The 22893-nt window shown below is 41.5% G+C and overlaps 3 protein-coding genes across 3 annotated transcripts; all 3 read left to right on the top strand.

Moving 5' to 3' along the window:
- The first annotated feature begins 6359 nt into the window (after nt 1-6359).
- LOC135619417 (L-type lectin-domain containing receptor kinase IX.1-like) lies at nt 6360-8417 on the top strand. The gene has a single exon (XM_065121411.1). It carries the CDS (start codon nt 6360-6362, stop codon nt 8415-8417), a length of 2058 nt encoding a protein of 685 aa, XP_064977483.1.
- A 6817-nt stretch (nt 8418-15234) lies between these two features.
- LOC103993925 (uncharacterized) lies at nt 15235-16735 on the top strand. The gene is made up of 2 exons (XM_009414165.3): nt 15235-15762; nt 16204-16735. The coding sequence occupies exons 1-2, from the start codon at nt 15301-15303 to the stop codon at nt 16567-16569; spliced, it is 828 nt and encodes a 275-aa protein (XP_009412440.2). The 5' UTR covers nt 15235-15300; the 3' UTR covers nt 16570-16735.
- Nucleotides 16736-16942: 207 nt separating this feature from the next.
- LOC103993926 (protein THYLAKOID FORMATION1, chloroplastic) lies at nt 16943-22879 on the top strand. Its single transcript, XM_009414166.3, has 5 exons — nt 16943-17233; nt 18030-18300; nt 20320-20536; nt 21961-22076; nt 22467-22879. Exons 1-5 carry the CDS (start codon nt 17068-17070, stop codon nt 22558-22560), a joined length of 864 nt encoding a protein of 287 aa, XP_009412441.2. The 5' UTR covers nt 16943-17067; the 3' UTR covers nt 22561-22879.
- Nucleotides 22880-22893: the final 14 nt, after the last annotated feature.

Here is a 22893-nt window from a genome sequence, read left to right as displayed (position 1 = left end):
TTTTTCTTCTACCTTATGATTGGTTTTCATCGATTAGACGTTTTGCTCCGACAGGTTCTAGTTAAATGGCTATATAAAATTATATAGCTTGATATTAATACTGATGAGGGTAATAATGATGATAAGATTCGGTCTAACGTCAGTTGCCCCATATAAGACTCGGTCTAATGTCAGCTGCCTTACGCATCGGTTGACTTGACAACACCTGGTCAAACAGATTGGAACATCGACCGAGGCACATTAACATCTTGCTTGGGCTCAGTCATTCACACCACGCCAACACCACTGTCAGACGTTACCGAGAGTACGATCCTGCTCCCTGCAAGCGGGCACAACAAGCAACGATAACCTTCACTATAAAAACCCTCGCACTTCGAGAAAAAGGAGAGGAGAAAAAAAAAGCTCAATAAGACTATCCGTTGACTTGACTGTCTGAGGGGTTAGGTCGAGCCCCCCGACCTGACCTGTGTGCAGGTGCGAAAACGGAGCGCCTCCCACCGCGTGTCCAAGCGAGGAGTCCCCGGTGAAAACAACGGTTGTTCCATCGCGATCGGACCACCGCAGTCGGCCACCTCAGCAGTCTCAAGGGGCGTCCCAGGAAGATCCCCAATTATTCGGACCCGAACCCAGCCGTGTCAGCCCTGAGACCACGACTTAAGGTTGTTTACACTAACAAATACCTACAATTTTTATTTTATTTTAATAAAAATGATATCGAGAGATGGTGGTGGAAATTTTGATTATTCGAGTTGGTCTTCTCTACTAGTGGAAGTATGAAATTATGCATGACGTGCGTGGAACAGGACAATTATCTCCTCCGATGACATTTGGCAAGATTCTATTTATTGGGTGACGACCGTCGCCGTGGTTGATCAATTCCAAGAAGAAGAAGAAGAAGAAGAAGAAGAAGAAGAAGAAGAAGAAGAAGAAGAGTGAAAGAATATGCATTTACTTATTCAATTAATTACAATGGTTAGTTGGACTTTGAAACATCGATTCCCCCAACGCTACCTATTTGAACCCCCATTCATCACCTCCCCACTGATGGGGATATAAACAGGAATAACCTTTGTATAGGAACAAATACTAGAAGACCAAAATACGCAGCGGAATAAAATGGAAACACAATCAAACAGAACACCAAGATATACGTGGAAAACCCCTTCAATGTGAAGGGTAAAAACCACGGGGCAAACTAGAGATAATCCACTATGAGAATAATGAATATACAAATCTCAATCTCTTGCCCAAAACCCAAGCAACAACCACAAGAGAATAACTGGGATACAAGGATCACGTTACTGCCCACAATATCTAAAACCTCCCAAGTAATCACAGCAAGAGCCTACTGTAGATTTGATCTAACCTGAGATGAGAACACTGCTAGATGATTGTGAACAGTCTCTCTGCGTTGTCCTTGTCTTCTTCCCTTTCTTTCTCTTCCTCTTCTGCCTTGTTCTCCTTCTTCTCTTTGGAATCTCGTCGCTCCAAAGATCTGCCTCGTTGCTGCCTTTTTATAGCTTTAATCTGCCTCTAAAACGCAGCCACCACACCCCCCTAATCTTAATTAGGGTTAGGTTAAGAGAGGGTGTGAGCTGTGGGCTGATAAAGCCCACATGGGCTGAATATGGGCCATCAGCCCAACAACCTCCCCCTTCAGCCCATAAGGGAGGCTGTCCCATGACTCCTCAATGTGAAGCCATACCGACCAACTGTCGGCATATCTCCTGTCTTTCTTTTGTTAAGGTCTTCGTCAACATGTCTGCTCCGTTGTCATCTGTATGAATTTTCTGAAGCTGCAACTGCTTCTCTTCAAATACATTTCGAATCCAGTGGTATCTGACATCTATATGCTTTGACTTGGAATGAAACATTGGGTTCTTACACAAATGGATGGCACTCTGGCTGTCACAATGCATCACATAATTTTCCTGTTTCAGCCCCAATTCTTGTAAGAATTCTTTCATCCATAACATTTCTTTGCATACCTCTGTAGCAGCAATATATTCTGCTTCTGTGGTGGAGAGAGCAATACACCTTTGTAACCTGGATTGCCATGACACAGCTCCCCCTGCAAAAGTAAGTACATAACCTGAAGTAGACTTCCTCGTATCTATATCTCTTGCCATATCTGCATCTGTGTAACCTGTTAACGCAGGTGGTCCACCTCCAAAGCTTAAACAAACCTTAGAGCTCCCTCTGAGATATCTAAAAATCCACTTCACTGCTGCCCAGTGCTCTTTGCCTGGATTTGCAAGAAATCTGCTAGTAACACCCACTGCATATGCGATGTCCGGCCTCGTACATACCATTGCATACATTAAACTTCCAACTGCTGAAGCATAAGGAACCTTTTGCATTTTCTCCTTCTCCTCATCACTTGACGGACTCTGTTCTGAGCACAACTTGAAGTGACCTGCAAGAGGAGAACCAACTGGCTTAGCATTGCTCATACTAAATCTTTCCAATACCTTCTCGATGTATTTCTCCTGTGACAACCAAATCTTCTTGTTTTTCCTGTCACGAGAAATCTGCATGCCTAGTATTTGCTTTGCTGGCCCCATGTCCTTCATTGCAAAAGACTCACTCAGTTCCTTCTTCAACCTGTCAATTTTAGACATATCTTTTCCAAGAATAAGTATGTCATCAACATAAAGTAAGAGAATAATAAAATTCTCACCAAACCATTTGATGTATACACAATGATCTGAAGCCGTTCTTTTGTATCCATTTTCTGTCATAAATGAATCAAACTTTCTGTACCACTGTCTTGGAGCTTGCTTTAGCCCATACAAGCTCTTCTTCAACTTGCAGACAAAATTATCTTTACCTTTGACTTTGAAGCCTTCTGGTTGCTCCATATAAATTTCCTCCTCCAAATCACCATGAAGGAAAGCTGTCTTCACATCTAACTGCTCAACCTCCAAGTCCTGGCTAGCAGCAATACCAAGAGCAACACGAATAGAAGACATTTTAACAACAGGAGAAAATATCTCTTCAAAGTCAATACCTTTCTTTTGACCAAAGCCTTTCACAACCAATCTAGCTTTGTACTTTGGTTGAGAACAATATTCTTGAGTCTTCAACCTAAAAACCCACTTGTTCTTCAAGGCCTTCATTCCATTTGGTAGCAGCACCAAATCATAAGTGTGGTTCTTCTGAAGAGCATCCATCTCTTCCTGCATAGCAACTAACCACTTCTCTTTCTGCTCACTCTCAACTGCTTCCTGGTAACTCTCTGGTTCACCTGCATCAGTAAGCATCACATACTCATCTGTAGAGTATCTTCTGGAAGGTTGACGTTGTCTAGAAGATCTTCTCAATTGAGGTTCTGCGGGAACTTGCTCTCCTACTTCTTCTTGCTCAACATGTCCTGCAGGTAAATCAATATCAGGCTCTACACTATTTTCCTGCACATCTCCCCCATCACCCTGATATACTGGAGGAATAACTGGGTCACAATCTGCTAATCCTTCTACAGAAGTCTTGGCTGGTGCCTTCTTCTTCAAATCCTCAAAGGTTTGATCCTCAAAGAAGACCACATCTCTACTCCTGAACACCTTCTGCTTTTCTGGATCCCAAAGCCTGTAACCAAACTGATCATGTGAGTAACCAAGAAAAATACATTCTTTAGACTTACCATCTAGCTTGGACCTCTCATTATCTGGAACATGTGCAAATGCACGACAACCAAACACTCTCAAATGCCTGTAGGAAACATCTTTCCCTGACCATTCATGCTCTGCAACATCACCATCTAGGGCTGTACATGGTGATAAGTTGATCACATCAACTGCAGTCCTCAAAGCCTCATCCCAAAACCTTTTGGGTAGCTTGGCCTGTGAAAGCATACATCTGATCTTTTCCATGATGGTGCGGTTCATCCTCTCTGCAATTGCATTATGCTGAGGTGTACCAGGAACTGTCATCTCATGTTGGATCCCATGCGACCTGCAATAGTCATTAAACAATCCCATATACTCACCACCATTATCTGATCTTATGCATTTCAATTTCCTTTCTGTCTCCCTTTTAACTCTGGCATGAAACTCTTTGAAGACATTAATAACCTGATCTTTGGTCTTCAAAGCATAAGCCCAAACTTTCCTGGAAAAATCATCTATAAAAGTGACAAAATAAAGTGCACCACTTATACCAAGAACATCAACAGATCCACCAGGAGTTTTTGTCCTCAAAGGACCACATACATCTGTATAAACACGGTCTAAGGCATGCATTTTTCTAGACAAAGCAGCACTAGCAAATGAAACTCTATGTTGTTTACCAACCAAACAATCAATACAAGGGTTCAGATGTATACCTCTGAGATCTGGTAATACCTCTCTCTTGGAAAGAGCTTGCAGCCCCTTCTCGCTCATGTGTCCCAATCGCCTATGCCACAACTCCATACTGAAGTCTTTCTCTGTAGCATTTAACTGCTCACCATAAGCTTTAGCCTGCAACCTGTACAAAGTATGACATTTCTTTCCATTAGCTATAACAAGAGAACCCTTACTGAACTTCCATTGCCCTCTGTGAAATCTGCTTTCATACTCTTCATCATCTAGTCTTCCAACTGAAATTAAATTTAGCCTTAAGTCAACCACATGCCTCACATCCTTAAGTACCAACTTATAGCCAAGGTTGGTCTTTAAATGGATATCACCCATGCCAATGATGTCTGCTGTGCCATAGTTGCCCATCTTGACAACACCAAAGTTTCCAGACCTGTATGTAGCAAAAAACTCCCTCCGTGGTGTAGCATGATAAGAAGCACCTGTGTCAATCACCCACTCAAGATCCTGACACACATAAGAAAAAATATCATCAGAAGGAGACAAAATCAAATAATCACCACCCTGCACTGTAGCTGTAGTATTATCCTTTGACTCTGTAGACTCCACTTCTTTTCCCTTTTTCTTGTTCTTCTTAGGTTGCTTACATTGGTTCTTGTAATGTCCTTTCTCACCACAGTTATAGCAAACAATATCTTTTCTTGATCTTGACTTGCTCCTACCCATACGTGAACTGCTTCTAGACTTTGACCTTCCTCTGTTCTCTGAGATAAGTGCCTGTGAATCATTCTGAGATGTCGCCGAACTCTTTCTTCTCAACTCCTCATTCAACAAACTGCTTGTTACTTGACTCATAGTGACAATACCATCTGGCGCAGAATTACTAAGGGAAACCACCAGTGTCTCCCAACTTTCTGGTAATGAACTGAGAAGTAACAATGCATGCAACTCATCATCAAGAGACATTCTCATAGAGGATAACTGGTTAGTAATACTCTGCATTTCATTCAAATGCTCAGCAATAGAAGCACCCTCTCTATATTTTAGGTTCACAAGTTTTCTGATCAAAAAAGCTTTGTTGCCAGCTGTTTTTCTTTCATAGAGACTTTCCAATTTTTTCCAAAGAGAATATGCAGAAATTTCAGTAGAAACATGGTGAAATACACTATCATCAAGCCACTGTCTAATAAATCCAATTGTTTTTCGATCTAACCTCTTCCACTCATCATCTATCATAGTTGTAGGTTTTGCACTATCCCCTTGCAAAGGTCCATACAAATCTTTGCAATACAAGAGATCTTCCATTCTTGGTTTCCATATCATCCAATTATTTCCATTCAAACTAATCATGCGAGAAATATTACTGGCCTCCATGTTCAAATACAAAAATTAAATCACTAAAACCCCACTCTGATACCAGTTGGTGGGGATATAAACAGGAATAACCTTTGTATAGGAACAAATACTAGAAGACCAAAATACGCAGCGGAATAAAATGGAAACACAATCAAACAGAACACCAAGATATACGTGGAAAACCCCTTCAATGTGAAGGGTAAAAACCACGGGGCAAACTAGAGATAATCCACTATGAGAATAATGAATATACAAATCTCAATCTCTTGCCCAAAACCCAAGCAACAACCACAAGAGAATAACTGGGATACAAGGATCACGTTACTGCCCACAATATCTAAAACCTCCCAAGTAATCACAGCAAGAGCCTACTGTAGATTTGATCTAACCTGAGATGAGAACACTGCTAGATGATTGTGAACAGTCTCTCTGCGTTGTCCTTGTCTTCTTCCCTTTCTTTCTCTTCCTCTTCTGCCTTGTTCTCCTTCTTCTCTTTGGAATCTCGTCGCTCCAAAGATCTGCCTCGTTGCTGCCTTTTTATAGCTTTAATCTGCCTCTAAAACGCAGCCACCACACCCCCCTAATCTTAATTAGGGTTAGGTTAAGAGGGGGTGTGAGCTGTGGGCTGATAAAGCCAACGTGGGCTGAATATGGGCCATCAGCCCAACACCCACCAATTTGCGTCCTTCTTCCTCGAACTTGTCAGTCATGACAACCTTGCGTAGATCCTGGGTTTTCTCTATCTTCTTCTGCTTGTCAATTGCTGTCCCCTTGGCAACCTCTCTCTCCTTCAACTTCTCTTCTTTCGATCAATCCAGTCGATCCAAAATCCAACAACAAGGGGATGCATACGTCGCCAATGATCGCATTCAGCTCACCAAGAATCAGCTGGACGGCAGTCTCACCAGTAGCGGGGGTCGAGCAGTGTACGGGGAGCCGCTGCCCCTGTGGGATCCTGAAACCCGTGAGCTGACTGATTTCACCACTCGTTTTGTCTTCGCCATCAATGGTCTGAATGAATCTTCGACCGGCGATGGTGTCGCTTTCTTCCTGTCGTCGTATCCTTCTGCCATCCCACCCAATTCGCTCGGCGGCGGCCTCGGCCTCTTCAACAGCACTCCGCTTGCCGCTGACTTAACATTCAATAATACAGTGGCGGTAGAGTTCGATACGTTTAAGAACGACTTTGATACATCCGCCAACCACATCGGAATCGATGTCAACTCCGTCAAGTCCTCTGCAGTTGTGGATTGGCGAAGCAATATCAAGGATGGTACGGAGGTAAATGCTTGCGTGAGCTACAACGCCAGCACTCGTAACTTGAGCGTCTTCATGACTTACACTCCAGATGCAGGGTCCAGCGGCAACTCCAGCCTCTCCTACCTCATTGATCTGCGGGATGTTCTACCAGAGAAGGTAGCAGTGGGCTTCTCCGCGGCCACTGGTAGTGGAACCGAGACGCATGCCCTTCTGTCGTGGTCTTTCAACTCGAGTTTGCTACCAAAAAAGAAGAGTAAGATGGGGCTCGTGGTCGGTGTAGTAATCGGGGCAGCGGTCCTAATGGTTGTGTTGGGCTCGCTCGGTTTAATTTTGCGGAGGAGGAGGAGGAGGAGGACCACTGGGAGGGATGCAGAAGATGAAGAGGAGCTGGAATTTTCCCGAACCATGGATGACGAGTTCGAGAGAGAAACAGGGCCAAAGAGGTTCGCTTACCAAGAACTGGCCGACGCGACGAAGAATTTCTCCGAGGAGGAGAAGCTGGGCGAGGGAGGATTCGGATCGGTGTACAGAGGCTACTTGAAGGATTCGAAGCTTGAAGTGGCAATCAAGAGGATCTCCAGGGGATCCAAACAAGGAAGAAAGGAGTACGTCTCGGAGGTCAAGATCATAAGCCGGCTGAGGCATCGGAACTTGGTGCAGTTGGTGGGTTGGTGCCACGACCGCGGGGAGTTCTCGCTTGTCTACGAGTTCATGCCCAACGGAAGCCTCGATTCCTATCTATACAGCACAGCCAGGCTTCTCGAGTGGCCGGCGAGGCACAGGGTTGCGCTAGGCTTGGCCTCTGCGTTGCTCTATCTCCATGAAGAGTGGGAGCAGTGCGTGGTGCATCGCGACGTCAAACCCAGCAACGTCATGTTGGATTCAGCGTTCAACGCCAAGCTGGGAGATTTTGGGCTGGCAAGGCTGGTCGACCACGATCGCGGCTCGCAGACGACGGTGTTGGCAGGCACGATGGGTTACTTGGCCCCCGAGTGCGTCACCACCGGCAAGGCCAGCAAGGAATCCGATGTTTACAGCTTCGGAATCTTGGCGCTGGAGATCGCATGTGGACGAAGGCCTGTGCAGCTGATGGAGCAGGCGAGCAAGGTGAGACTGGTGGAATGGGTGTGGGAGCTCTACGGCAGGAGAAGATTACTTGAAGCGGCCGATGAGAAACTGGGTGGCGTCTACGACGAGAAGCAGATGGAGTGCTTGATGCTTGTGGGGCTGTGGTGTGCTCATCCTGATTACGATCGACGCCCATCGATCAAACAGGTGATCAACGTGCTTAACCTCGAGGCTCCATTGCCGGAGCTCCCACCGTCGATGGCGGTGCCGATGTATTACGCGACTCCCATCGAGGCGTACAGGTTATCCTACGCATCCTCTGCTGCGGGAACAACGAGCGCGAGTTCTGCATCCACAGCCTGCGCTACCGACTCTTCCAACTCGAACATGTCTCGAGGCTTATCGTCAACGACATCGCACTTACTGAAATTTCAGTGAGGCCGGCGTCAAACACGCCGGTTCATATTACGATGTTATTTTTTAACCAAAACCATAATGATGATGTTGTAAGAAGGCGTAAATGACAATAATTCATGATGATTATAGATTTTTCTGAAAACTTGGCCATCATGACAATCCAAATATTCCTTTTATGAAATCTTAATGACGGTGGATGCTGATTTAATATTGTGCAAACGTATCAATCAATGATAATTAAAATATTTTTATTTGCTGCTAGAAGAATTCAGCCTAAACATATAGAATAATTCATCCCGTCATCACGAAGAAGACACAAGGCCAAATATATTCAAGGTGTATGAGTTGAGAAGACTTAACTCGCGTGACGAGAATTCTATTATGACGAAGATATAAAGCCAAATGTGCTCATGACTTGTGAGTCAGAAAAACCCGACCTACTGTGAATAAAGATCCACCTATAACGGAGGCACAAAATAAAATGTCCCGAGACGCATAAGTCGAGAATCCTAACTTGTGTAAGTAAACATACCATGACAGAAGCATAAGACAAAATGTGCCCAAGACGTGCGAGTCAAAAAAACTGATCCATGAGAAGAGATTTTGAACGCTCTCATGTCGGATGAATTAAATATCGCACTTCGAGCCTCTCTAGCAAGAGCCTTGAGACATGCCTCTAAGGAGGGGGGACAAATGATAGAGAATAAATATAATGTCAGCTAATCATTATTCGACACGTAATTGTCATGTGGTATCCAAATACGAAAAGATAATTGCAAGTTTCCTTTGTGACCTTTATGACCAAAAAAAAAATAATCGTAAGTTTCCTTCTTTATCTTTTATGACAAAAAATACTTGTAAGCTTCATTCTTACCATTTATGATTAGAAAGATAATCATAAGCTTCTTTTTTTATCCTTTATAACCAGAAAGATAATTACAAACTTTCTTCATAAAGAATATCCTTGATGACCAAATATAAATGCTCATCTTTAGTGTTATAAAATAGTACAAACTTGCCGTTTTTTGGACTTCATTTCTACACACATAGACAGTGGATTTCTAACTTAACGCATCGAAGGGATCAATTTGGGAAACTTCTCGTAACCTCAGTCTTCATGCAGGTGACGCTTCAGGAGTTTAACGCTTTTACATCAAATAACCTTATACATACGAGTTCGATCCACATCAAGTTAATCAAGACATCAACAATATTCTCCCTTAACAGCAAACATCATTATTCACCAAGTGGAGAAGGAAGACATAATCATAATCAAAGATAAAAATAAGGGTTAAGATTTATTTTAGCCCTCGTGGTTTTGACCATGGACCATTTAAACTCTTATTGTTTACTCATGTCTAAAATAACCATTATATTTTCTAAAACGTAGTATATAAGCCCCTCTCATTAAGTCTGAGTTTACAAATGTTAGAGTCTACATGACATACTAACTTATAATAAATTATTAATATAATGACATATGTATTTGAAGTTAAAAAAATCTATTTTAGGCATTGTGATTTTGGTCATAGAGCACTTAAACCCTTATTTTGATATCTTAATATTAAGATTATTATAACTTTATGATGCATAATAGTTTTTAATTTTAAAATTTTATGATTAATAAATATGATAATTGATTTATGATTTTAGAATAATTATTTAACTTATAATCATATGTGAAGCTTAAGTAAATTTTAAGATTGATTTAATTATTAAAATTCTTATTTTTTGGATTAACATAATAGTTTTAATTTATTTTATTAGATATATTAATGTTTTAAGAATTATGTTTGAATTTTTATGATTTAATTAGTTTTAAATTTAAGATCATGAATTTAAAATTTTTAATTCATGGATTTGAGTAACTCTTTGGTAACTTAAAATATTAAAATCTAATTTGATAAGAAGAGTCTAAGGTCTGTCCTAAGTCAAGTTGATCTGTTAGATCGAGTTGACCCAGCCCTAATGATAATGTACGACCTAGCTTATGTGGCCATATAGAACCCAACCATTTGGCAAGGTACGATATAACTTATGTGGTCATCTAGCTTATGTGGCTATGTACGACACAACCCATATGGTAAGGTATGATCCAACTCATGTGGCTAGGCATGGTTCAGCTCATGTTGTCAAATACAACCCAGTTCATGTGGTTAGAGTAACAACCTTAATCTATGTGTTTACATACGATCCAACTTGTGAGCGAAATATGACCCAATTCAATGGTAAGGCTCAGCCCAATCCACAAAGTTAGACCTGCCCAACTATACGAGTGGTGCTAGACACTATCGCTCCTCTATCTAGCCTATTATATCTTAGCCCAACCTATTACTTAGGACAGGCACATACGACACACGTGCCACATCCAAGACTCAGGTGGGTCGGTTCAATTTAAGCTAGCACTATACGACATAGTCTAATTTCCTTTTTTTTTATTGGTTTGAGATCGTTAATAATTGAATCAAATAAGTTTGATCGATTAAAACTGGTTTAGGGTGATTATAAACCTACTTGACCTAATTAAAATAAATCAAATCTAAATTAGACTAGTCTAAGGTGATTCCAAATCGATTCTATAAGAATTTGAGGTTAGTTCTGTTAGGTCATAATTGAATTAAGTTTGGTTCAAATCAGTTAGGCTTTTCCAATTAAGGTTTTGGTTGATTAAGGATTATTGAGATATTGATATCTTATGTCTTTATGATTTGATGAACTTAAAAGCTTTATGTGAAGGTGTCATTTGGAAATGATTGTTGATTTCCTACTTTCTTAAGTTTATAAAACTTAAAAGGTTTATAGGATTGACTATGTTTGTGGTTCATATTGAAAGTACAACATGTGAAAGGACTATAGACCCATCACGACCCACTAATATACAAATATTTATAATCTAGTAGATCATATGTCAAGCATGATCCCTCATAGTATTTTATCATACTATTTCTTGGATGCATGCGTGAATGAATGGGTGAATGAATTATCATGGTTATTTATATATCCTTATCGAGGGCAGTAAGGTGATTCTTTTCGAGGATTAGAGGACCGTTAAATGAGACGGATATATGAATCATCAATCAGTTATTTGGAGGAATATATCTTCACTTAGACGAGTGAAAGATACCACTCAATCCGGTATTAAGAGTATGATATGGGTTTTCTTCATCCATTATTGGGATGAATCCATCGCATAGAGTATGTCTCTCCATTCGTTGTTGGGAGAGTGCATAATTGAACATGATGTATGACTTTGTTATCTTATTATTATATACATCTTGCATATAACTGATGTATGCTTTTGTTTATTATATTAGAAATATTATTTTTTGTTGATATATGAGTTTTATAATAAATCTATATATTATCATTTCATATTAAATTATTGACATTAGTATATGTTTCACAAATATTAAAAATTATTTTAATATTTTTTTAGAGATTTTTGCCGATGGTTGTTGATATATTTTTATATTATATTTATTTTCAGAATAATCTACAACTTTATAAAAGATATGAGACTTGGATGGTAAAAATATTTTCATCACTTATAATACTAAGAATATGTGATCCATTTTTTAGTTAATAAAATATGTGATCCCATGCTGTATTGCATGGGGGAGCTCGTGAGATGGATCTCCTTGTCCAGCAACGATGCGTCGCCTTGTAACTCGATCTTTGACGTCGTCTCGTTGTCGAAACCGGAAAAGTTGAAGGAGAGCGAGCTCGCCATGGGGATCACAGTCGTCAGGCAGACGAAGAGAAGAGACAAGTTGCTGGATCTCCTTAGAAACATGGCTGTGGCACGAGGCAGTGCAGGATGGAAGTGATGAAGCTGGTAAAGATGTTCTTCAGCTATAAAAGCCTCAAAACAATAATAAGATTCGTCTGCAATCGGTTTTCCTGATGCTTCATGATGACATTCCAAGAACCTGTCGTCCACTGAACATGCTTTCGGTCAAATCAACAAAGAAAGAGGCGTTCTTTATGTTGGGAATTACATGCACGTTGTTTTCGGTGTCACATCTCTCCATATCCAACCTGCGATCCGATGCAGGAGGGACACGCACTATGTCTAATATATGATGATCTTTATTCTTCATTTCTTGGGCGTGAGTAATGCTCCTCCTTCCTGCTTTAAATCTACTCAATCTGTAAAGTCAACTGACAGATATAATACATTGAGGAACGAAAGAGAATGGTAATTCAGTACTACAAGAGAAAAGAAAAAGCACAAAAGAAGAGGTGTATTGCTTTGTACATGAAATTAAATATGCAAGCATATATATCAAGTATGAGCCTTTTATGACATGAATGAAATATTTCAAAGGTATTTTATATTAGATTAATAAATTTATTTAGTCTTTATAAGTTCATTCAGGTCTTCTCCGACAAGCTTTTCTTTTTCTTCAAGAAAAGAGGATGATGGACGATGGATTTTCGTGGTGAAGAGATGGAAATCTAATGCCTGCATGATGAACAATGTGGATCGATTACAAGTGCTTCGTTCCCACCACACACCAAGAACAATTAAATCTGCATGATGCAGGAACGAAAACAAACAAATGGCTACAGCAATTACGGTGGAGATCTGATACACCAGTTGAGCAGGCAACTGTTTCTCGGGTCACAATGTGGGCAGCATCATCTGCAGCGGCGATCTTGCATGGACCTTGAAGCGCTTCGCGGCTGCTCTCAGCACCCTCTTCCACCCCTGCAACCACCTCATGCGGTCATACGGAATCCTAAACGCCAAGATTGCGTACTACGGGGATGAAGCATTACCAGTTTAGGAGAAGGAACAGGAGAGAAATCTAAGCTCTTCCTCATAGCACTCGGCCTCTTCTGCTTCCGCTTCTTGTACGTGAGCTTTGCTTTCACTCTTCGGAGCGTCACTGGAGATCCGGCTAAGAGTTTCTTCCGGGCGTCATCGATGCCGCGGGGGAGCAGGGGAGATCATATCCCGCTCTGGGAGTAATCGAAGTCGAAGGCGGAGTTGTCCGGGAACTTGCCGAGGAGCTCCCGTGACATGGTCGGCTCCAGGTACTCCACCGTGACGACGCGCTCCGCCACCATGGCTCGACACTATCATCAGCGGAAACGGGGTCTGGGGGTGGCTTGTGGTGGTGAGGGGGAAGATGGAATGGGTTGCAGAGGGAAGGAGATAGAGAGAGAGAGCGGATGGGGAAGAAAACAGAGGTACAAGTGATCGTTGAGACTTGGCATGGTTGTCTGTGTTAGCGTTAGGGGAAATTCGACCGTTGGGACTTGGCATTTAGCTTTGAACTTCTAGGAAGCTTGGCCTACACCATTTTATTTGATAGTATCATATGAGTACCGACGATTGGGGAGTCGATATGATTGGTTCACTGTCGAAGAAATAGATTCATCATTGTGTTCTCTTCTGTACTGATGTGGGATGTAGGATATCTAAAAAGGAGACAGTTTGCTATAGCCTTGAGACCGAATACAAGAATTAGGATCTGCTAAGCTACAATATTCTCTCTTTAGACGGATAGGTTATCCTCCGATCGAAGGGTTACCTCGTGGTTACGAGACTGTGTCCTAGCAACGAAGTCACCTCTTAACCGTCAATGGTCATACACAATAGGTTTACACCGAGGGTTTCCCAACTCGACCCTTTCGATGCTTAAGTTAGCAAAGACGGAGAGAGACAAAGACGATAGTATCAATTGTATATATGAAAGAGTAAATATGTTATTACTTGCTTTACCCTCCGTTGGTATATGCTCGGGAGTAGTTTTTATACATCTGAAGATTGATCGTATGTAGGTTGTTAGTGTCCGTCAATATTTTAGGCGGTCGATTTGTTTATTCTGGAATGATTGTTCTGCTCCCATGTTGTGCAGGGCTATCTCCTTACTTTCGGGTGCCGCTTCGTGCGATGTCAAACAATGTGAATTTTGCTTTACATCACTTTTGAGCCGGGTGGTGTCGCTTCGGGACACAATCATTTTTGAGTCGAGCTATGTTGTTTCGTACCACTTTGAGACGTATGTGTAACTTCGACTAGAGGTGCCACGTGGGGTTTGAGGTAATAATATGACTACATCAATTTATTATTATTAATTTAGATTTAAATAGTTTAATTAGTAATTTATTTTATAATATAATATATTTTCATAATTTAAAATATATATTTTTTTATATTTGAGAAAATCGTATGCATTAGATAAACTTTTTTTTTTGTATCCGTCAACAATTTATTTCGAGTTGGATTGATGTAATTATTTTTTCAGATGTTGTTACAGAATAATTTTAATTCTGTGAATAATTTTAGATGTTGTCATTAGATAAATTAATATTTTTCAATTTTTAACTACATATAATTTTAAATTATTTTATATTATACATATGGTCCGATTAGTTGACCCACTAGTTTGACCAATAGTCCACTGACCAAAAATTGAATGTATCGCATGCAATAAGTTGGATTTCAATGCTCGAATGTTCACATATATGCATTATAATATTAGATTAGGGTAGTACGTTAACCGAACCAGCCGTGGTACAGCTCCCGGCAGGCCACCCCCTGTCTCCACCGTCCACGTTGGCCAGCCTGGCGCACGGCGGGACCCATGTCGAGCTGTGGTTGTCAGTGATTGAAGGGCGTTTGGCAGTTGTGTCTGAGGTCAAAGAGGTGATCCGCATCCCGTCGCCGCCGCCCGTGTGCCTAACAAAGTACCCTCGGGTCGCACAAGAACGACCAATTGACATGCGCCAGACTGTCCGGCGTACCGAGTCTTGTACCAATAGTATGGTTGTTTTCCGACGTCGCTCCATATTTAGCTGTTGCCCGTCTTCTTCTCGTTAAAATTGGAGACGTCCAAACAGCCAAAGCCGCCCTCCGCCTTCTCTCCTCGCTTCTTGGCTTCTACAATCCGCAATGGCGCCCCGGCCGTTTGCGTGCTTCGGCCGAAGACGCGGACGGGAGACCTCGGCATCTAAACCGCCGGTGGCGAACGCAACGGCGGACCAGACGCAGGAGGAGCAGCGGCGGATGGGACCCGTGCTGGTGGAGCTGTTCTCGTCGCAGGGGTGCGGCACCTCCCCGGAGGCGGAGGGCGTGGTGTCGCGGTTGGGGCGAGGAGATTTCGAGGGAGACCTGCCGCCGGTGGCGGTGCTGGCGTTCCACGTGGAGTACTGGGATTACCGTGGCTGGCGGGACCCCTTCGGCTCCAGCATATGGACCGTGCGGCAGAAGGCCTATGTGGACGTGCTGCACCTCGACACCCTGTACACGCCCCAGGTGGTGGTGAACGGCCGCGCCCAATGCGTCGGCACCGACCCCGACGCCGTCTTCGCCGCCGTCCGTTCCGCCCCTAGATTTACCTCCCCCACCATGCAGGTTTGGCTCTTGGCTCTATCCGCGTCTCTTTTAGGGCCCTGATCTTATCTTGGATGCGTGCTTCCCTTTGCTAACGTTGCATCATTATATATCAAATGTTATGGCGAAGCTTTAATTTTGATTCCACATAACATATAACTCCTTTTTTGTTGGCTCATCTCTTTCATCAAACCATGCACCATGAGATAACAACAGCCTACCACCATATGTTAATATTCATGGTTAATTCGAACAATAGAGCAACCATGAGGACATCCAACCATTCTTCTGCCACCTCTCTCGAAAATGGAGCAAGAATGTCTATTATACGGTAATAGACCTTCACCAAAAATGGCTGCATGAGGAACATGCACGCACAGCAGCTAATGCTTCACGGTGGGGAGTTTTCACTTGTAATCAATGAGACCTGATGACGAGGTTGCATGGGGCGCCGCGGTGCAGGCGACGTTCCAAAAGCCCGCCCCCGGCACACTGCAGGTGTCCTTCACGGGGGCGTTGCAGACCAAGGTGGACGGGAGTGGCGCCGACGTGATGGTAGCACTCTACCAGAGCGGGCTCGTCACCGACTGCGACCAGGGCGAGAACAAGGGCCGCGTCCTCACCAACGACTACGTCGTCCGCCGTCTCGAGAAGCTCGTCTCCGTGAAGGACGTCTCGGCAAAGAAGAACATCTCCGGCTCCGTCCACTTCACCCTCTGGGATGGGTTCAACAGTGCAAAATGCGGCTTGCTCCTCTTCGTCCAGAATGCCTCCCTCCAGACTTTTGGCGTGCAGCAGTTCCAAATCCCACAAGAAGACACCATCTGATCTGGTGCTCGATGCTCGCTTTCAACGATGTTCATCCTGCTCACGGGGTTCTGCTTCCAGTATTCCTTGTTGTCGCATGCTTTCTTTGTATCCATTTGCCATTCTTTCTGTACCTAATTAGGAAGTATGAACGGGGCACGAAGCGTATTGTATTGGTATTTTTCTGTCGTGATGTGTGTTAATTACCTTGTCGAGCTTGCTTTGATATAACAGTCCTTTTGATTCATCTCCCTTTGTTTAAGATCTACAATTAGACTAAACAGTACATCACGGTCTCGATGGTTAGACCTCACAAACCAAGCTTGCCAAGTGGCAATATCTGAGTGGCCCAATCATGTTGTTTGGAGGACCGGATAAGACTGTCCTCTTCCTCCCGTTGCCCACCGTGTGTTCCCCTACTGCCATTCCTCTGTCCCTCGACTCCGGCGACGACCTCCGTTCTGCCTCGAGGACCCTAATAATTTCTACCCTCTCTCTCTCTATTGTGGGGTGTCTCGAATGGCCTCCATTCCATCCGTATCCTTCGCCTCGCCTTGTAGGCAAGCTGCCGAGAGGAGGCCGACCCTTGCTGTTGCGGAAGCATCCTTCGCCCTTGGCGGATTTCGAGCCGGAGTCCCTAGGCTCAGCTCCCGGATGGTCGTCCGCTGCGTGGCTGCCGCAAGTTGTGAGCTTTCTGTTCTATCTACTCAACCCTAGTTATGTACCGAGATTTGTTTGTTTGTTTTCTATTATCGGTTGTCACAAATGCATTTCGGTGCGGATAAAGGACAGTGCATTGTGCTTTTCTTTTCTTTTTGCCCATAGATTCCGAAACCTTCTTGGTTTCAAACACTTCGGCTGTAGATTCAAGGCATTTGCTTCTCTTTATGCCTCTACTTTTGCGTTTAATTTCTTTAGGATTCAATGTGGATGAAGAATGTCTTGAGTGCATTTCCCATTTTCCCTATTGCAGTTCTTCACTCTACCCTTTCCCTGAAAACTTAATTTGAGGTTTGGTGAATTGAGATTGTGATCGAACAACCATGATCATAGATTGAGGTAGCCCGACGGACAATGCTCAGAATCTTTGTGCTTTCCCGGAAATCTATTTTCTTTACTTTCTTTTTGGCAATTCTGGGACTGTTATCTTTATAACGTATGTTAGGGATGTTGCTTCCTGTACCAGCCCTTCGACCGGTCTCTCTCTCTCTCTATATATATATATTTATTTAAATTCATTATCTTTCATCAAGACTTCTTTGAATTTCAATATAATAGTTATTTTCAGCATTTCATAAATATCTGTAGTTATTAAAGGAGACAGTTCCATAAAGATGTTATATAGCATATTACTGACATGGTTATGATGATGGAACCATAACCTTCATCTCTTACCTTTTTATTCTTTGATCTTAGTGGGAGCAAGCATAGATGAGTAGGAAGCTTCCGTTTGTTAATTTCTTTTTTCTTTTACTGATTAGATGTGCCACCCACCGTATCCGAGACAAAATTCAATTTTCTCAAATCATACAAGCGGCCAATTCCAAGCATATACAACACTGTGTTGCAGGAGTTGCTTGTACAACAACATCTGATGAGATACAAAAGGACCTACCAGTATGAGGCTGTTTCTGCACTCGGCTTTGTGACTGTTTATGAACAATTGATGGAAGGGTATCCGGACAGTGAGGATCGAGATGCCATCTTCAACGCATATATCCAGGCATTAAAGGAAGATCCTGATCAGTACAGGTACTTGCCTCTGAATTTATCTACAAATCTGTTGTAATTATGCATGGTCATGTTCAAATTGGTCCATAGCTTCCAGATAACTTTTTGAATTTTGAAGAGATGCCATGACTATGACCTGTCAGTAGTAAGGAACTATTGGCAATGTTGTGGAGCCTTTAACTATTGTAGAAAATGTTTTGATGGTCATAGAAGTCACAGTGTGGTTAATCATTATTCTAAGGTTTTGAAAGTATAGGATACTGCTTTCTGAGAAGTTCATTGTTGGAACCTTTTCGTCAATGTCTCCCATAGTTCAGTCAGGAGATGCCATGGTGGTAAGGTGTGTATTCATTTCAGTACTTCAGTCTATTTTGTGAAATATGAGCATCGTCCTTGTCCCGTACAAAATTTTATGGAGTGATATTCTCATTCCTTTATTAGTTCAAAGGCCATCATGAATCTTATATGTTCAATTCTGCTTTGTTCGTAGGTGGTGAAGCAGTAACAAGGTAAGCCAAATAAGATCATTGAGGTGGAAAACTTACAAGGTTAGAAAGATAATTAGGAAGCATTTCATGGTAGAAGCAGCAACAAACAAAACAGTGGGACAAAGATAACAAGAGTTGGTCACCGACTAATAAAAGAAAAATTGTCACATCGACAATCTTTTTGCAACACTCTGCTCTGCAACAAACTTATTTGCAATAGGAAAAATGCTTCCTTACGCCTGCATTATAGGGACAGAATCTTAAACAGCCAGATAATTGTCCTTCATCCTGTTATATGAGCCTTTTCCAGACTAGTTTGAGTCCCTTTTAACAATTTGAGACGAGATCTAAGGTCTATCAGTTTGCACTGGCTACTTTTTTGAACTTATTTTTACACCTAACTTCACTCTACTACATTAAAAATTCACCAAAATGCCTTTGTGGAAAATGGAACTAAATCTTCTTGAAGAATAGAAAACTTGTTGCATTTGCTTAAGATCTATGAGCGTATGTCATGTCTAAGATTTGGCCTAAATATGTTGCAAGCGAACCATTGGATCAGCCTTGCTAATCTTTTTAACTGTATTCTAAAGTAATGTGGGAATAGTAGGACCCCTGAAGTGTAACAACGGAATGGTGGACTACACTGCATTGACTTGACATATCATCACTGCTGTTAAAAACATCTAGCATTTTCTGTTCCACTCTAATTGATATAAAGCCTAATCATTTGCCATGTCATCTAGCAAATCTTGATAATTGGTGGCAAATCAGCCACCTCAATGGTTTGATATGGACAATTTTCCATAATGACCTGGCCATTATGAGGACTCCATGCTGTAAAAGGGGCCTTCTTTGTAGTTAAAGGGATATAAACTTTTTTATTTTACTGGACTTCACACTTCTAAGATCCTCATCTTGGATTATACTTCACTTATGAGTGTGCTTTATTGACAGTCAGAGGACCCCACAGGATGTATTCTTGGCACCCCATGGGTTTTGGAGGGTTTGCTTCATACATATCATGACACTTTTTCTCTGTGGAGCACCCTGGTCCTCCAGACTGCATTGCTTTGGGCGAACACCGCAATTTGACAGCTATCTCGGTTGAAGTCAATGCTGCATTTCTTTAGTCCTCGAGAGCTTGTTCGCCTAAGCAAAAGGCTTATTTCTGTCCGACTAATGCAACTTAATTCAGCAAGACAAACGAATCTGACCTCATCAGACAGCTACCACATTTTTGGTTGTTGCTAGCTGTAAATTCAATTTAACCTATCAATTTTGGGTTGCTGCTAGGTTATCACTTTAACCTATAAAATTGATTCTTTGAACTTTGATTTTGTTGCAACTGATGTGTGTCAAAGATTGAGGTCCTAATTTTGTGAAATCCTCCATTGCATAACTCTGGTGCCTAGTTGCTTAAATCTTTTAATGAAATTCATCTATGGTCAATATTTTATATCTTTTCCCATGAATATACTTGTGACCTTTAGATACATTTTCCGTTTCACAAACAATTCAATTTAGCTTGTTAATTTTTTTGCTAATGCAGAAGTGATGCAAGAAAGCTCGAAGAGTGGGCTCGAGCTCAGACTGCTGTTTCCTTAGTAGAGTTTTCATCCAGAGAAGGAGAGATAGAAGGCACTTTGAAAGATATATCAGAGCGAGTGGAGGGTAAGGGAAATTTTAGCTATAGTCGATTCTTTGCAATTGGACTGTTTCGTCTACTTGAGCTGGCGAATGCAACTGAACCTGCAGCCTTGGAAAAGGTTGTCCTTCTTCCATCATATGAGCTATATTTCTCTTCTAAATTCCTCGTGATTTCTCTTTTTACCTTTTCTCGTGTTACTTTTATTTCCTTGATTTAATGCAATCATTAAAGATATCCATTGCTTTCATACTGTATCATCTTATTTCTGACATTCTTATATACTTTTAAAATATCTAAATCCTGACAATAACCTTCGTTTTCTGAACCTATCTGCTTTCATATTATTTGCTGCTGTGACTAGTTCTAGTCATCTTGTTTGGATTCTGAAAAAGCCCCCTGCACCCATTTGATTGTTGGAAGTGGTAAAGCCCCCTGCACTCATTTGATTGTTGGAAGTAGTAATCAACTATTACTAATTTTGATAAGCTGCACTTAAATTAGGAAATTTGGCTTAAGTTTCTCTATAAGTTTGACCATCAGAAATTTGAACATCAGTTCCTGAGATAGAAGGTAATAAGCAGTTTGTCTATTGTCCTTTCTATCTTCTCTCTCTTACCTGTCTTCAAGCTCCTAATATTCATTTCTTAGTTCCCTCTTTCCTGCTGTTAAAACTTCATCAGGTTTGGTCTGAAATTTATTTCTTACCAGCTGCTAGAAGTTGGAATGTTGTTCTTCTCCAAAATCACAAATTTGAGTTTCCCACCTGAATTTTTCTTGGCCAAATATTTCTATATAATAAAGTTTTGCTAGTGTATACTTTCTTACTGTCACAATTGAATTTTCCTCCAGAACAGAGTGAAATTGATCTCATGTTATTGTGTGTAATTGCAAGAGCTGCCACAGCTGTTCGCTTGCTTATTCTGGGGGGAGGGGAGAGCGGAAAGCCAGCTTCCAGTCATGTGGGTTTTAGCAATTTTGCAGTAGAGATAAATGAAAATTGATGATATACATCTTAAGGAGCTAATTCAGTAAATCTTCTTACACTGGACCAACTATAAACTCATCTGTTATGATTCTTCGATACCTCTAGATATACAAGCACTGCATGCTGGGGCATTATAGTTCCTAAATTGTGGAGCATGGTTTAGAGGAGAGCTGGGAGTGCAAAACTAGAGGTTGCCATGGTCCAATAAGGCAACGGATAGTGTGACCTAGCTTCATTTAACTTGACAGCTTGTGCAATAATAATCTCCCCAAAGAGAAAGGCATGCATTCTCTTGTACCTAAATATTTGTAGGATGGTATGTAGTGTTTTCTTTCCTGAGTCATGTTGAAAACCATGATGGGTTAACTTGGTGTATTATCTTCATATAAAACTTTGGTTTCTTCGTTCTGGATTCAGCTACATTGTCAGCCACATAAAGTTTATATAATTCATATGTTTATTCTTGTGCATTGCTCAGAACACAGTTATCTAAATCATGATAATCCAGTTATCCACGTTCCTGGACTAGCATTGAGTCAATTTTTTGCTGTTGACAGCTTTGCGCTGCATTGAAAATAAATAAGCGCAGCGTGGATCGAGATCTTGATGTATACCGCAATATTCTATCAAAATTGGTTCAAGCCAAGGAGGTTTTGAAGGAATATGTGGACAGGTAAATAATTACTTATGAAAGTATGTTCTGTAAATCCCTATAGATTACAGATGAAGATTTGACGAATATTGCATTGAATTTCAAGCAATATCCAGAAATACTATTTATGCACTATGTTAATCTATATTCTATTCACATTCGGTTGGACATGCATTTTCTTTGGATTGAATACAGCTTTCCAGCAAAAAAGATTTCAAATATACATTCACCGTCATTTTTTTTTATTTTGAGCGAAATTCCTCAGTCCATGATGAAACATGAACAATGGATTTGCAAACCAGGAAACAACTAAAAGAACTTTCTCTCTATATCCGTTTCCTGCAAGTCTTAGATATCAGGATTGAAGTGCCTATGCCAGGGATGCTGATGTAGCTGAACCTGTTTCTGCAGGGAAAAGAAGAAAAGAGAGGAAAAGGTGGAATCTCAGAACGCTAGTGAGACCGTTACAAAGTGCACAGGAGATTTCCATTTTGTGAGTCACTAATTTGCTACTTCATGTCATTGAGCCATGCCAATGCTTGTTTGACAAAGCTTGAACCTGGTCAGTACTTTTTCTTACTTGAAGCACGGAAGAAGCTTCACATGTGTTGTATATGGCAATACTTTTCATGTCTGAAATGTGTTATATTTTGACACAAGGCTCAAGATTCACAAGATGTATTCAGCTGCTCCTTTTCATTTATCCCTTGTACAATTATATTCAATCAACATCTTGTACCAAAAAAATTACTCAGCATACTAGTAGAGGCTGTCTAAGTGTTTCTCACTCAATTCAATATTATCATAATATACTTACCTCTTCATTTAAAGGTACAGT

Source organism: Musa acuminata, chromosome BXJ2-8 (assembly GCF_036884655.1).
Source record: "Musa acuminata AAA Group cultivar baxijiao chromosome BXJ2-8, Cavendish_Baxijiao_AAA, whole genome shotgun sequence".
NCBI classification, from domain to species: domain Eukaryota; kingdom Viridiplantae; phylum Streptophyta; class Magnoliopsida; order Zingiberales; family Musaceae; genus Musa; species Musa acuminata.
This window is presented reverse-complemented; position numbering and strand designations above follow the sequence as displayed.